This window comes from Plasmodium fragile, assembly GCF_000956335.1.
Source record: "Plasmodium fragile strain nilgiri unplaced genomic scaffold supercont1.8, whole genome shotgun sequence".
NCBI lineage: Eukaryota > Apicomplexa > Aconoidasida > Haemosporida > Plasmodiidae > Plasmodium > Plasmodium fragile.
Window position 1 is genome coordinate 19,874 of NW_012192588.1, and position 15,721 is coordinate 35,594.

Genomic DNA, 15,721 nt, shown 5'->3' on the forward strand with positions numbered 1-15,721 from the left:
AAAAAAAAAAAAAAAAAAAAAAAAAAAAAGAACTTAATTTGAACAGTAACATTATTGTGTTAAGACGTTAATTCTTATGAAGAAATAACTACCAACAGAACAATGATTATATGGTAACAAAACATACACTAAGTACGTTATAACTTCCTTTTTACAGTTATAGAGATACACAGAAAGAATTGGCAAGCCCATATAGCTGGTTGAATTTTATTCCTTTCGAATAAGGTACAGCAGTAGTTTCATCAAATATGATGCATTATATATGCATATGTACTCTACAGGCCTATCAACATGTTAGGCCCCCTACATGTCGTACCTTCTAGACCTTTTTGCTTATTCGAGAAAAGGGAACCATAACCATTTCCCACCCCTAATGCACAACCTACTGATCTATTAACTGTTTTGCGGAGGCCACTTTGCGTTCTTTGTCCTCCACGTCCATACATATGTGGAATGTGAATACTAATACGCGTGAGGACTCGCATCACATATGTACAATACATATTATCCCCCTGTGTGTGCTTAATATATATATAATAATAATGTATCTTTTCTTTTCCCCTCCTATTCTAGGAAGAAGCACTTTTTAGTAATACAATATAGTTATCCACTCCGCTGAACACACCATTCAGACCAACAATTATAAATGTAAAATATATTTAAAAATAGAGTGACCAAGAATAATAAGTACCCCCTCTTTCCCCTTATATAATAATGCAATAATCGAAAATGTATTCAGGAAATAACAGCGACAAATCAGACCAAACTACCCAATACCATAGTGAATATGAAGAGACAGAGGAAATTAGAGACACTTATGAAATCCCACCCAACCCAACCATGATAAACCTCACTGGTGTCCATGACCAACGACCAAACATATTGCAGCAACTTGGAATAAACAACAAAACTCTGAGACAGATCCTAATAAACATGTTAGTCTACGTTTTTGCTATATTAATTAGTTTACAAATATGGGATTACATGTCTCAAAGGAAATGTCATTATTACAAAGATTTATTATTAAGACTTGTAAGATACCAATCACATATGAATGATGCTAATCTGGATTAAGCGATAAGTGTGCATGAAAAAATGGCTCACATTATAAATGCGACAAAAAGTGGGGTACGCAGAATTTTAGGCGAGTAGTGTGGTGCAACATAGCATCCTTTCAGCACAATATAATATTAACATAATGCAATCATGTATGGATGTACCTTAATTTCAGCTTAGTCCATAGAAAACACAATAAAGTACACTCCCGAACACAGGTTCAGAGAAAGTGCTACTTCAATTCGCTTGAGATTTCCCCAATGTGTTTCCTGCACACATCGGTATCGCATTATTATGTTTTATTCTATTCCTTTATGTATATATTTTTTTTTTTTTTTTTCTCTTTATACACATACATAATTAACACCCACCGCGCCCTTTGCATCACGCATTTTTGCCTACAATTAAGGAATTTTGTTAGAATATATATTTTTTCTATTGCGTAGCATATATAGTCATACACCTGCTTTATCAAATGGCAACTTACTGTATATTTATATAGTATATATTATCATTTTTTTTTCTAATTAAAATTTACGTTGCCCCGCAATTAAGTAAATGTTATGTATATTTGCATACTTCTCAAGTGCGCATATATATATTCATATACATTTATGTATCAAATAAATATTCCTTTTGTCTGAAGAATGGCATGTTGCACACAAAAAACCGTTCTATAACTTTTATGACTTTCTGTTTTTCTCCCCCCCCTTTTTTTTTTTTTTACGTTGCATACTGCCTATTATGTGTTTTAATGTCATAATAATGTCTTAATGATATAATGGATGAATAAATAAAACATTAAAATAAAATTCTATTATTGAATTTGTTACTTCTGTACGGATATCTACAGCTCAACCTGGAGAATGAGCAAGGGGGGACAGAAAAGTAGTACCCTCTTAATTCTTTTTCGAAAAGCAAGAAGGAAAAAAATGTTTAAGCAAATGTAAAAAAAGAAAATTACAATAAAGAAGCAAAAAATTAGGCTATTCCTTAATGTGACGCATGTACTGTGCTCATATTTGGCCTTCTCATTCTGTTTTTTTTTTTTTTTTTGTTTTTATCAAAAAGACATCAAACAAGTAAATTTATCCTGAGCATAAATCATATATTAAGCTACAGGGTTCATGGCCTAAGAGGAGAAAATACAAAGTAACATGTGGATTATCAAAGCGTGTAAAAGTATTGACACTTTTGTATTACTCCCCTTATGCTTTTGTCCCTAAGCAATAAAAAAGTTGCAATATTGTGCGCACAATAATGCGAAGATTTTTCTTTTCTCTTCTCGAGCCATATTTCTGCACAACACTTTATTATTATTATTATATACCCCAGTTTTTATATTCCATCTGTGTGTATTAAATTCCCGTCAGTGGGTACAGACGAAAACGAAAATAATTCGCAGTGTCTTTTCATTGAACAAATTAAAAACTATGAGTAAATGTAAAATGGAACCCCAGTTCTGGTATATATCCTACACTAAAAACATTACCAAAGTGGACCCTCAAATACGTAAGGAATTCCTTTCCATATGGATACTGTAATATAGAACTATAAGAAGCCTTGTGAGCATTGCACTACACGATGAACTAAAGATAACAAAGATAAACTTAACGCAACATAGGAGTGTCCCATGGGCAGAAGACAGTGCAGTACATGTACTACTCCCTTAACAAAGAGGGTGACTCTCCAATATTCCGCAATAGAAAGTCACCCAAATGTAACCCTTTTTCTGGCATAAACTCCAATTATTTGCCAAGGACGATAAGGTAACAAATATGTTGATTATGCGTGTTCTCTCGTGCTAATGGGGCGACAACAAGCACTTTCCCAAATGTACAATGTCTTTTACAACTAGGTAAAAAGCGGACTTCATCCACATGTGCTGTAGGAGTAATACAGAGTAGGCGAATGCATCACCGCATCCTTTCATATTACTTTACATCAGTAGGAATTTGTTTTTCACTGTGTTTTCGAATAACCGACATGTATACACATATGTATGCATATATTCATATATATGCGTTTATTTATGCATGAATTCTATTTAGCTGAAAAGTACAAATTTAATTGTTACAAACAAATTATACTTTAACATTTTATCAGCTGATCGATTTATCATTGAAGTATTAACATGACGGTTAACATAAAAATGTAGTAGAAAAACATGTATAATACACAAACATTATTTTTGTTTTAGCTAATGGTGAAGGAAGACAATAAATTAAGATATATAATATACATGTGTACCATTCGCCAAAAAAAAAAAATAATAATAAAGTATACATCATTTTTCTAATTTAAAAAAAAAAAAAAAATTATACTCTGATGAATCGGTTCGAAACGTAAATTTTAATTAAAATACATGAATTTGCGCGTGACAGAAAGAACTAACACCTTTACGTAACAGAGTTATTATATTAAGTGACTCTATTTTAGTCAAAAATGTACACATTATACTACTCACATTTAAAAACTTATGTGAGTGAAAACTGTGGGGGGAGTATAAAATATGGGCACATGCATATATATGTATATATGCATATATACGTATATGTGCATGGACGCATATAACCTTCTTACATTGTTCAAACAAGGTATCCCAATAGAAACACGTCTAAAGTGCAAGTGTGGTGCACCGCCTAAGCTATTTAGCCACCACCTTCCTAAAATATGCTTTTTCCGCCGCATTCTTCATTTTCTCAACATTATCGTTGCATTTCCTCTTCATGGAATCCTCCATATGGAAATTGAGTTGGCATGGTAGCATACGTAAATGAATTACGTCTTGGCAAGTTACTCACCTGAAATGTAAAAAGCAGTCAAATTGGAATGATATTGTGAAGGATCAATTGTGTATGCCGGGGTCAAATGGTCAATTGAGCGTTAACCCAAAGAACACTCTCTTCTCAGTGATCAAGTTAACAAAAGATTAACTGCTTCTAAAAACAATGTGGCATGTTCGAGTTTAACTTACCCTATTTTTGTATCGGCGAGTATAGTATAACATTACATAAAATATGAGGATACCAACCAAGACTCCTCGCAAAAATCGGGGTTCCAAGAAAGACAATAAACCCCCGCTTTGATCATATCCTCCAAGAGCGGACTTGATCGCACTGAGATCTTCCTGAGCTGTAGGATATAATCCAGAACTATCTGAATCAAACATCTTCACTAGTGTATTTATTTCTGACGGCTATTCTTTCTCGTAATTTGTAGCAACTTGCAAATAAGAAAAATATTCCTAAACTGGAAAAGTCACGAAATGAGGCGATATGTGGTGGAGCCATAAAAACGTAATTGTGCAGATGCACGAACATAATTGTGGATCAAAATGGGTATATATCAAAGGTAGGTAAGCAAAGCGTGTGCAGTAAGAAGGTGAGTAGCAAAAAGTGAAAGAGCATAAGTAAAAAAACAAAAAGGACGTTTTCCTCCTTTTGCGCTTTCTACTTATGCTCTTTCACTCTTCGGATTTTCATTCTGATGCCTACTTCTTGCTTTCAATCACTCCAACAACGTAGCGCTCGCAAATAGGAAAAGTACACATACGAATGCAGAACGAAATAAAAAGTTATACCTATTTTTTGGGTATGCGAAAAAAGTTATAGGTATTAAAGTCTCTTAATTTGAGGGGAGCAGTGTTCTTCCTGTCTTTATTTACCATGCCATAAGCATTCGCTGTAATTTACATCTGATTCTTATGAATACAATTTTTGATTCAATGCAAAGTGAATATATTTTGTACACAAAAAAAAAAAAAAAATATTTACAGGTAAAATTTTTGGCAACAATTAAAATGCCCTAATTGGCATAAAAGAAATGCATTTAAAATTTTCCACTCGCAGTAATTTCGAAATAGAATGACAATGAAATAAAATTTCACTTTACTGTAAAAATTTAAACATCGTATGTTCGTATATGTTACATTTATAACAACATCAGAAAGTTCCGTTCCACTTAATATTTTATGGCAAAAACAAGAATTTCTCAAATTTTTCCTATGCATTATATAATTATAATATACTATTTATTCTTTCTTCTCTAAGTTTAACGGTATTCTGCGATATATGGAACTTTAAGCAAACATAATAATAAACTGTGTAAGTATATTTTACTGAAATGGTATAATCCATAGCACAGTATTACACGCGCAACTATTAAGAAAACGATAAAATATATGTATAATTATTATTATTATTTTATTTCTTTTTAAAAACTTCTAATTTAATCCAATTTAGAAAATTTCTTTATAGAATTTTCTTCTTTTCTTTTATCCCCATGAATGAATTGTAAAATTGTTTCATGCAGATAAATTAATTAATAGCAATACTGCACAAAGAGAGTACAAAAAAAAAAAAAAATATGGAAATTGCATTATTCTCTCTTTTTTCTAAAAGAATTTATTTTAAATCGCCCTTATTTAAAATAATATATTTCGCCCATTTATTTATTTTATTTTATTTTTTAAACATAAAAGAATGATTATTATTTTTATATTATCTGTTACATATTTTTTATAATTTAATTGAGGTGTGCTAATAATATTTTTTTTGCTGAATCAAATCATTTGTGAACATTTGGTTTCGCCCGCACTGTACACAGAATTTGTTTTCAAAAATTGAACCAATGCAATTTCTCGTAAACCCTAATTAAGTCAATCAATAATTGTTTGTTTGTTTCTGTTTTTATTATTTTGGAGGAATCCTAAATTTCCAAATTTAGAAATTTCATATGAGGGGAAAATAATACGCTATGAGAATACCATGAAACATTTCCACTATATGTCTCTTTATACGTACCGCGCATTACATGTGTATGAATAAATAAAATTCCTAGAAAGCAGTTTTTTTTTTTACATTGTCCTTTTGCCTATTTATACGTCAGAAAAAAAAATGAAAGGACATTTATAATATATATATTTTTTTTTATTAAGGTGTAATACTCATTTTACCTTTGTACAAATTCGATTGCAATTTTGTTGTGAGCACTCACCAAAAAAGGATCATATGTATCGTTCCTCGCCGCTTTTTATATGCTTTCCTTAATCCTAGATTTTCATCGTTAGGCTCGAAATAGTATACTATTTGCATATAATTCAGTACGCAGAAAAAATACTTTATAAATTACCTATTAAATTAATGTAATATATCACTGTGATTTTACAGAAACAGCTGGAATATTATAGTAATAAATAATAAAATAACTGTATGTTCTATTTATATGCTAGTGTAACTATACTCGCACAGAGTTGGTATTATATAATGTATATAACTATATCGGCATATGTAATTTCTTCATAAATCAAACCTTTACCTCTTCATTTCAGCACTTTTCACTTCATTCGTTTGTTTAACTTTTTTTTTTTTTTTTTTGCTATGTCCAGGTTAAGTAGTACAATAAGCTCTGCTCTTTCAACATTTACATATTAATAAAAATGCACTTAATTTACGCGCCCGTAAGCCAAATAAATATGCGTATGTACATGTTCATATTTCCATAATTTTCCCTAATCTTGTAAAGTCCATCGAAATCGTCTGTTTCGCACTAAACAAGGGATGACAGCAAAATATGCACATATTTATATAACGTAAAAAAAGAGTAAATAGGATGAAATTGATTCCTCACCCCCCCGCATAAAGCTGTTGTATTCTTTTCCGTGATAAATGAGTTAACACATTATTATTTTATGAACAAACGTGCCTTGAAGAGTTTATAATTCAGGTCCTAATGAACACTTCATTTTTTTCCCTTCCTCTTTATTCTACTTGTTTACTGCATGAGCATGATTGTTCTGTTTTTCATTATTCGGTTCACTCAGCACATTTGGTTCATTCGTTTCATTTGAGTCCAATGCATTATTCGCTTCACTTGCCCTGTTTTGTTTACCCGGCTTATTTGGTTTATTTGGTTCATTCAGTTCATTTGGCATATTATGTTCACTTGGTCCATTTCGTCCATTTAACCATCCTTTGACTCCCGTTGTCCTCCATTGGGCACTTACTACAAATTCAATTTCCACACGTTTACATCTCAACGCATTTCTACTTTAAGTCCCCTTTTCCACAAAACGAAGTGGGTGTATTCCCTATCACCTCCTCATGGTAATAAGAGGAACGAAGCAAAACACCTGTTCCAGTGGAACTCTTTGCTGAGACTTGTTTTTTCTAATAATAACACCATTCATTGAAATGACACACAGTAGGTTATAGAGCTGCTCAAGGATCCTACACCATTTACACGACGGTCCATTTTTGAATTCATTCTGTTCTGTGCACTCAAAAGCAGTTCCATACATTCCTCTTTGTTCACAGTATTATTAAAAGTGATATTTCTGATGCGTACATTACCCGCGAATATAAATCTTCCATCTGAGCATGAGGAAATCTGGTTCGTTCTTTAAAAAGATGTCCTTCTGATTTGTGCTACAAATAAATGGCAGTTCAGTATACATTGTCACAACCTTTTTACCATGTTACGCTACAGTTGAATCTCACCGTAATGCACAGAGTATAATCGACGCCCCCGCGCCCAGACATTTTCCTATATTTTTATCTAAATATACTCCTTTCCCTTTTTTTCCTTCATATGACAAAGTGGTCTATTTAATAATTCATCCTTTTTATCCTTCCACCAAATGGCGCATAAGAAATATGTGCGCTCACGAATGTTAATATGTATAAAAGTAAGTTTAATGTAAATATAGAACAGACTTCCTTTCCTCATCGTCTTAACATAAACATTGTATCTTATTGATACAACTACGTGTAGAAGTATGCAGCGCAGTGTAGTTCCCTTTTCGTCTGTCTTCACGGACAATCTTTTATCAAAATAGTATTACTGCACAGTGTAGGGCAATGAGAGCGTTATATAAATGTATATATATACTGTGCTCGAATAAGCACATGTGTTCCTCTCTGCCGCCTCAGTGTATACTAACTAACTTACATCACAAATGTTTTGAAAACTCTGGCTGCTATAGTTTAATCTGTCCCCCTTTCTGAGTCGCATAGTTGACTAAACCCTAAACAGCAGAGCGTGCTTTGTTTACGTGGATCACATGCAATAGCCTTTATGCCTTCTGACGAAGCTGAAACAACATATAGATGACGCAAACCCTCATGCTTTATCAAAATTCTGGAGGCGTCTTTTGGAGAATAAGTAAAAGTTATGCAGGTAGAACACCTATTCACAGTTATCATTGGTAGAGATTTGCTCTGAATCATGTAAACACATTCATTCATAAAATTATAGGATAAATTGAATAACCGTGCTCCTTTTTTTTTTTTTTTTTTTTTTGTTCTGAATTAATCACTAGTAGTTCGCATTAGTCAATATATGTGTGCAACATTATTAACGTAGAGTACAAAATTACCCACTACAGAATGTGCGTCGTCCATTATTTTGTGAAGCAAAAGATTAAAGTCCTGTACCCCTCATATTATATCATGCCTTATGTATGCACACTAACATACGCAAAAGAAGAAAAAACAAAAAAAAAATTCCCTGCATTAGCAGCTTAAGGTAGTATAAACACATGTTACCCAAGTACGCACCTAGCAAAGAAAAACCCATAAGAGCACACTATCCATACAAATCTTTGCACATTCCTAAAAATCCTTTCGTGTGAATAATAATAAAAAGAAAAATCCAGTAAAATAAAGTTCAACCATTGCTTCCTTTTAATTCTACTTATAAAAGAATAATATATGTGGATTTTTCTATTTTTTCAGCTTTTTCTCTCCTTTTTTTGCGCAATTTTTGCAATTTTTTCATTTTGTTTATATTAAATTTTGTGTTTCCACAAAATGAGAGTGTTCAATTATGAATAGACATCTCACATAAACGCATGAAGCCATTACATGTAACACACTATTAATACAAATTCAATATACAAATGTAGAACAAAGCAGTTAAAATTAGAACACGAACAGAAGAAAAATGAACAAACAATTATGGGTGTATTTTATAGTGTCACAAAAAAAAACAAGTTTTAGAGGATATCATATGTACTCGCGATAAAATATGAAATCCCTTTTATACATAACGGGGGAAGGCGGTGTTGCTGGCGACGAACATGCAAATATTAACTACAAAAAATTTTAACGATAAAAAAAAAAAAGAAATAAGCAAAACCTAATATTATGTAATAAAGGAAGTACCATATTATTCGGGTTCATATGAGTCAAATGAAAAAAAAAGAAGAAAAACAAAAATACATTCGCAGCATACAATGCATGATTTATGCAATGAGAACAGCAGTAGTAAAACACTGTTACGCCGCTAAGAGAGCTGGTGCCCTTGTAGAACACGTAAAATTCCAGGGGGAAGTTCTTCTGGGTCCTTCTATAATTCTATCGTCCCTGTAATACCTGCTTACTCAATCATGTTGCGGGACGCGACAAGTAGCCACGCCGTCTAACTCTTTGCATACATTTCTGAAATTAAGAAATACAGGGAAAGCAGAGGAAAAAGTAATGAGGGTGTGTGTCAAGAATAATGGTAAGACTACTACTCAAATGTATTCACGCACGGACGAATAAATGGAGAGGCACTTTTCAATTCAGGACAGCACCTACATGAATGAACGAATGAAACTACAAGACGTGCACAGTATTCATGTTCCACATTTAATCGCATTACCTTTCTTTCCATATAATAACCTAATATGAAAAAAATACCAAGAATTAAAATTCCATAATTCATCATTTTTCTGTAATCTGTCTGACATATATTGCGGGATTCCTGAAAACACGCATTCAGACCATTTTTCACTGCTTTTAATATATGGGTCTTTGCAAAGATAGATTCTGCCTGCGCTTGCATATTGAATAAGAAGAATATATGGACCCTCTTTGTCAAAAAAGTGTCTTGAAGTGTTCGGATTCAATCATAAATTCATCATTCCCCTAAAATCCTAAATGAACAGAAAATCGGAATATATGCAGTAATGAAAACGAATTTGCATAGACTCGCGCAGACGGGGTAAAGCATATGCATCGCATGAAAAGTCAAAAGAAGAACACAAAACAGATGCACATATTCTTATATAGGCAACCACATCGCGTATGGCACAACAATTGAAACAAATCAATCCGAGCCACATAGGTCAAACAGGTGAAACATGACACATACAAAGGACAAATGCAAACGCAAAGAACACGTATATACAACCAAAAAAAAAATTTTAAATAAACAGCTCATTCTTACTTCTGTGACAGAATAAACCATAGTGTACACCTCTTCCTTTTATATACAGCTTCAAATACTATAATAAATGCTGACAGAGAATGCTAATGTTTTTTTTTCTCTTCCTTGGACCCGATAATTCGTTAATACTTTAGTAAGTACTTGAATTTACTTTTCTCCCAATCTCTGACATTTTATTAGAAGCTTAACTACATAATTTCGGAAGAAACAAATAAGAAACATAAACAAAATTTGTACTGTTTGAATTATATTATTTTTTTTTACTATTTTTTTGTAATATTTTCCCTTTTTTCCTATGTTTCTATTTTTTTTTTTTTTTTCTGTTCACTATTACTTTAATTTCTTTTTTTACAATTTTTCTAATTTCCTTTTTTTTTTCCTATATTTCCATAATTCTTCAACTTTGTTCTGTTCAACTGTTTATTATTTATTTCTTTACTCTTTTTTTATTCGTGCATCTATTTGCAATAAATAATTTTTTCCTGTTTTGATTATTATTGAAAACGGGTATTATGCGCAATCCGAAAAAGAATTTTTTTTTCGTCCACATATTGTATTTTGTATAAAAAATTAATTGTTTTTTCTCATTTTTCCCCCTTTTAAAATTGAGCCGAATTATAATTATATATTATAAAATGTCCCCCCAAAAACGGGAAAAAATTCAATGGGATAATTTTTTTGAACATTTTTATATTTTTATGGAAAACGCACCCACTATAAAATTGAAATGATTCTTATATGCATATATAATACCGAGATTCCGAATTAATGTATGCATATGGAATAAGAATAAAACAACGAAGCCCATACAAGTTGTAAATTTTTTCCTTTGCACTTTAAGAAGCCAAAATATAAATATAATATATATATATATAATAGGAAAAAAGTGTTTAAGCAATTTATAAACTTTCATTGTACCATGTTTGTACGTGGACAAAATGATTTTTTCTCCTCAAGTTCGCAAGTCAATGTTTTAGAAAAGGCAATAATGATTAATTTTTACCTTAAACATAAAATTCGAACATTTTATGTATTCGCATTACATTTCCTTTTGCCTTTATATATAATTATGGTTCATCTGAATATCTAAAAATGCCTCTTCGTGTCTCTGGCACCTGCTGTTTACTCCAAGGGGAGTGTACATTTACTTTTGGAAGTTCTTCATTATACATATATTATACTTGTGCGCATTTTTATTTGTTATGATGCCTTTCTTTATAACCTCTTCTGTAGTACTTATATAATAAGTTCATGAACGTAGCACATGGAGGAAGAGGGCAAAACCGGGAGCCTGAAACGTCGAACGATGATGCATATCCACAGTTCATACTGAATGAACCCTGAACCCTGAATCTAATAAATCCCCTCTCCTTTTAGCATTACACCCTGGGTTAGGCTTATTCTCTAATATAGGTGACTCCGATGAACAGGTGGTGAATTTCCATATTTTTCTTGAATTGTGGAAAAAAAAGGGATGAAATAATGTAACCATTTATTATTATTATTATTATTTTTGTTTTTATAACAATTCTCATGCCCCCTTTTTTTTTTTGTTTTCAAAATACCTCGCTAATTGCAAAAAGAAAACATCTTTCTATTGTGTTTTCCCTTAAAATAACCCTAATCTGTTTCGCTGTCCTCCCGCGGTTTCGATGACCCTACAAATATATTAGAGTGTGCGCACATATTTTTTGGTGCACGGGAGCATTACAAATAATAATACATCAATTTATGAGGACAAAAAATAAACTGGCCACGGTTCCTTTTTTAAAGGGAGAAGTCGCCCTCATTACTTACACAGTGTAATAGACTCCTATACTAAACTCCTGTAAAAGGACTGCTGTGCGACAGCATCATGTATAATAGCCTCCTGTTATAGTCTACTGTGTAATATCCTCATGTAGTATGTTCATGTAATAGTTAATGAAATTGTTATATGAACAAAAAAGAAAAAAAAAAAACAAAAAAAAACAAAAAGGAGAGCGCGTGTTCACAGGATGTGGCATATCGATTGAATCTATAGTATAAGTGGATGGTAACAACAGTTTGTCACAAAATTTTTGCACTTGTTCTCTTTTATTTAATCCTTGCATTTTCATTTTACATAGGATGTGTACGTTCCATTGTTCGTATTTATTATCACTGTTGTCCGAAGTGTGTGCGGAAGTATTTGTTCTTATCCTCATATGAGCATTGAGATGCTGTTGCCTCATAGCGAGAGTACGGAAAAACTACAGAAACCTTCATTCTTAGGCTTTGAACTTTCAATCTCCTTCTGTCTCACTATGTGTGATTTTTCCGTTCATGTGAAACTGAAACATTTAATCCTGTGGTTTTCACATGATTTCTGCCTTTTCTACTAATTCTTTTCCTTCTTTCCTTTTTTTCCATTTTTCATGTTGAAACTGCGGAGAGAGGGGAATATAGAATTATTGTGTGAAATAAGGTCATATATAAGAAAATTCTTTTTTTTTTTTTCCGATGCACCATATATATGTGAAATTGTCCCTTTTCTCCTTTTTTTTTCCAAGGGAGGCCTCAGGTTTCTTTTTTGTGTGTATCATAGGACACACTGTATATTTACCTGTACATGATGGATTCCTAACATGGTGTGCATATAGTGGTGGTGTCCTTTTTTTTTCCGGTGCATAATTATGTCACCTATTCGTCCATTTAACTATTCTCGGGTACCGTACAGCATACTTATGGAATAGGTCTTCTTATGAATTGCAACAGGTGCTCTTTTCTTCTTCATTTAAGAGCACTTTGTGCATACAAATGCATATCAGGTACACATGAAATATAGTGTCATGTAATTAAGAAAGGAACAGGATGTATATATTACAACTACATATATGTATATGTTGCACTTATTCATTACGGATGCATAGTATATGTGTGTTTATTGATGTAAGAAAGGGAGCATTCTTGCATAAGTTATTGAGGACCGTCCTCTTTTTTTTTTTTTTTTTTTTTCTTTTGGAAGTTGTTTACACCACCATGTTGAATAATGGGTGTGTACACTACTTTCTCCGGCTACCGTTTTTGTTTTTTCCTTTTGTGCCTTTATTTTTCTTACGGAGCAAACGGAATTTCTTTAAGGAGGGGAACACAATGAAATGATACTGCAACTTCTGTTCATGAAAGTTCACCGATTGCACGGGCCCCTGTTACATATATAATAAACTTTGAAGAGAGGAGATGGTGGACACTTTTTTTTTTATGAAATATTAGTGAATTGTGATTTGTGGTGACCGTATTCTCGCGTATGCATGAATTCTAGAGTATGCACATGCACCATTTACAGAATTTTAAACTTGATCAACATAGAAAAGTTGCATGAACTAGAATGAACGAGTCGGGAACAAAATATAATAAGAACCCATATAGGGAGGTATTGTTTTATTCTTGAACACCATATTAAAAAGTGTGTGTATTCATGCGTACATGGTGTGTGCAGCTCATGTATAAAACTATTGCCTAATAATTCTTATGAACGATAATGAAACAGTATTGGGCAGGTACGACCTATATTGGTACTATTTGTGTTGCATTAAAGAGTGAGGACGGCGTTGAATTCATATAGTGGCGTGTTTCTTAAAATGGTACTGTATGAAGTCTAAGACATAGTTGAAGCATGGTTAGGATGAACTTAATGTGCATAAGAGTCTGGTGTAAGCTTTCAATAGGTTTTTTTATTACTCGAATTCGAATTTTCCGATGTTTTCCAAAGGTTGGCATTTCTTGGACGTCCAAAATACATGCTAGTTTTTTGCTCATATTTGTATCCTGCATAATGGGATGAGGAGTCAGTTCGGGCTGTGCTGAATTGTGGAGGTAATAACACACTTTAGAGCAGAAAATTTATTTGAACGAACTTATTGTGATGAGGAGTATGCGACGTTAGGTTACGTGTTTGTACTATGTACGGCAGGTTTAAGATCTTCTGCTACGCATGAGAGATGTAAAATAATAGTCGTCATCCCGCGCCACATTACGGATATGTGCACACTTGCAATAATTGTTGGACACACCATGCGTCACACACTTTGAAATTAGGCAGATTAATTGTACGTTATGAATAATGTAACTTTGGAATATTCTTTGTAAAACATTACAGATCGATATACTGTGTGGTGTGGCCAATCTGAAGAATACACTAAGTATCATATGTATGAACCCTGTGTATTCTTCTGAATTTGCATATAGTTCATTTTTTTTTTTTTTTTATCATGTACCTACGTATAGCTGTATGCAACAGCTATTTTTTTTTTTTTTTTTGTTTTTTTTAACGCTTTAGCTAGTTGAATGTTCATTAAGATTGTCTTAAATGTGCTTCTGCCTTTTTAGTTAACAGCTACAGCTTAATGTTGCATGTTTTTATTTTTTTTCTCTTTCTTTACAACAGTTTGGTCAGATAGAAGTTAGTGGGGGTTGTAGTAACTGTGCCCTTGTCTTTTGTATTAGAAGCTATAGCTGGAAGTTAATTTTTTTCTATTTTTTTTTTTCTTTTTTTCTTTTTGACATATTTTCACTAGCTCAAAGATCTTTATGAATATTTTTCATTTTTTTTGTTCTCTTTTTCATGAATAGCCATGTGCACATAGCTTTTTTCTTCCTCATTTGTCTAAATGTTTTTAGCTAGCTAAAAGAATTTTATGAGTATTTTACATTTTTTCGCCTCTTTTCCCTGAATAGTCATGTGCATATAGCTTTTTTTTTGTTGTTGTTGTTTAATGCAACTTTTTTCAGTTGTAAAAAAGTTTTTTCTTTGTTGTTGTAACAAGATGAATTGAAAAAATCTTTAACAATTAGTGTTTTTATATTTCTCATTTAATTTAATTTAAATTTAATTTAACATAATTGTCATTTATTTATTTGTTATTTATTCATTTGTCTATTTTGTGTTAATTCTTTTTATTTTATGTTTCCTGTTCTTTATTTTGAGTTCGTCATTCTGTTTTTTTGTCCATACATATATTTCCTTTTTTAGAACTTGTTTTTCACATTTTTGTCTTTTCCATATTTTCAACTTCGTCATTTTTGCGCTTTTTGCATCTTCATTTTTTTAGTTTTTTTGTAAATCTGTCTATTTTTTTATTTTTCCCATTAACATTTCCTACAATTTTTTGTTCTTCCAAAAAATGAATGCCTTCAAGTCGCTTTTTTTAATTTTCGCTTCTGTGCTGTATTGCGCTCACTCCGTAAGCCTTAAGGGCAGCAATGGCAGAAGAGATAATCATGAACTAAATATGATCTTGGATGGCAAAAGTAAGGCACAACTAATCAAAACGCACAATCACTCAGTCCACTCTGGCTTATACACGGACGTGTCAAAAAAATTCATTTGCGAATGTACATGCACAGGCAGTGATAACACGGATGGGGAAAGTGGAAACGGAAGTGGAAACGGAAGCGGAAGTGGAAGCGGAAGCGGAAGTGGAAGCGGAAG

At 32.4% G+C, this 15,721-nt stretch overlaps 5 protein-coding genes across 5 annotated transcripts in view; 2 read left to right on the forward strand and 3 right to left on the reverse strand.

The window, feature by feature from the left end:
- Positions 1–729: 729 nt before the first annotated feature.
- AK88_00944 (uncharacterized protein) lies at positions 730–1,074 on the forward strand (the record flags this gene model as incomplete). Its single annotated transcript, XM_012478588.1, has 1 exon — positions 730–1,074. One exon carries the CDS (start codon positions 730–732, stop codon positions 1,072–1,074), a length of 345 nt encoding a protein of 114 aa, XP_012334011.1.
- Positions 1,075–3,703: 2,629 nt separating this feature from the next.
- AK88_00945 (uncharacterized protein) lies at positions 3,704–4,228 on the reverse strand (the record flags this gene model as incomplete). The annotated part of the gene is made up of 2 exons (XM_012478589.1): positions 3,704–3,793; positions 4,034–4,228. The coding sequence occupies 2 exons, from the start codon at positions 4,226–4,228 to the stop codon at positions 3,704–3,706; spliced, it is 285 nt and encodes a 94-aa protein (XP_012334012.1).
- A 600-nt stretch (positions 4,229–4,828) lies between these two features.
- Positions 4,829–6,991, reverse strand: AK88_00946 (uncharacterized protein; the record flags this gene model as incomplete). The annotated part of the gene is made up of 3 exons (XM_012478590.1): positions 4,829–4,949; positions 6,545–6,606; positions 6,836–6,991. 3 exons carry the CDS (start codon positions 6,989–6,991, stop codon positions 4,829–4,831), a joined length of 339 nt encoding a protein of 112 aa, XP_012334013.1.
- A 251-nt stretch (positions 6,992–7,242) lies between these two features.
- AK88_00947 (uncharacterized protein) lies at positions 7,243–9,885 on the reverse strand (the record flags this gene model as incomplete). The annotated part of the gene is made up of 2 exons (XM_012478591.1): positions 7,243–7,430; positions 9,723–9,885. 2 exons carry the CDS (start codon positions 9,883–9,885, stop codon positions 7,243–7,245), a joined length of 351 nt encoding a protein of 116 aa, XP_012334014.1.
- Positions 9,886–15,413: 5,528 nt separating this feature from the next.
- The window catches only part of AK88_00948 (uncharacterized protein), a gene marked incomplete at both ends in the record, with an annotated part of 3,304 nt that continues 2,996 nt past the window's right edge, over positions 15,414–15,721 (forward strand). The window contains one exon of the mRNA XM_012478592.1: positions 15,414–15,601. Within this exon, the coding sequence (XP_012334015.1) occupies positions 15,414–15,601 (188 nt within the window). The remainder of the gene's footprint in view (positions 15,602–15,721) is intronic.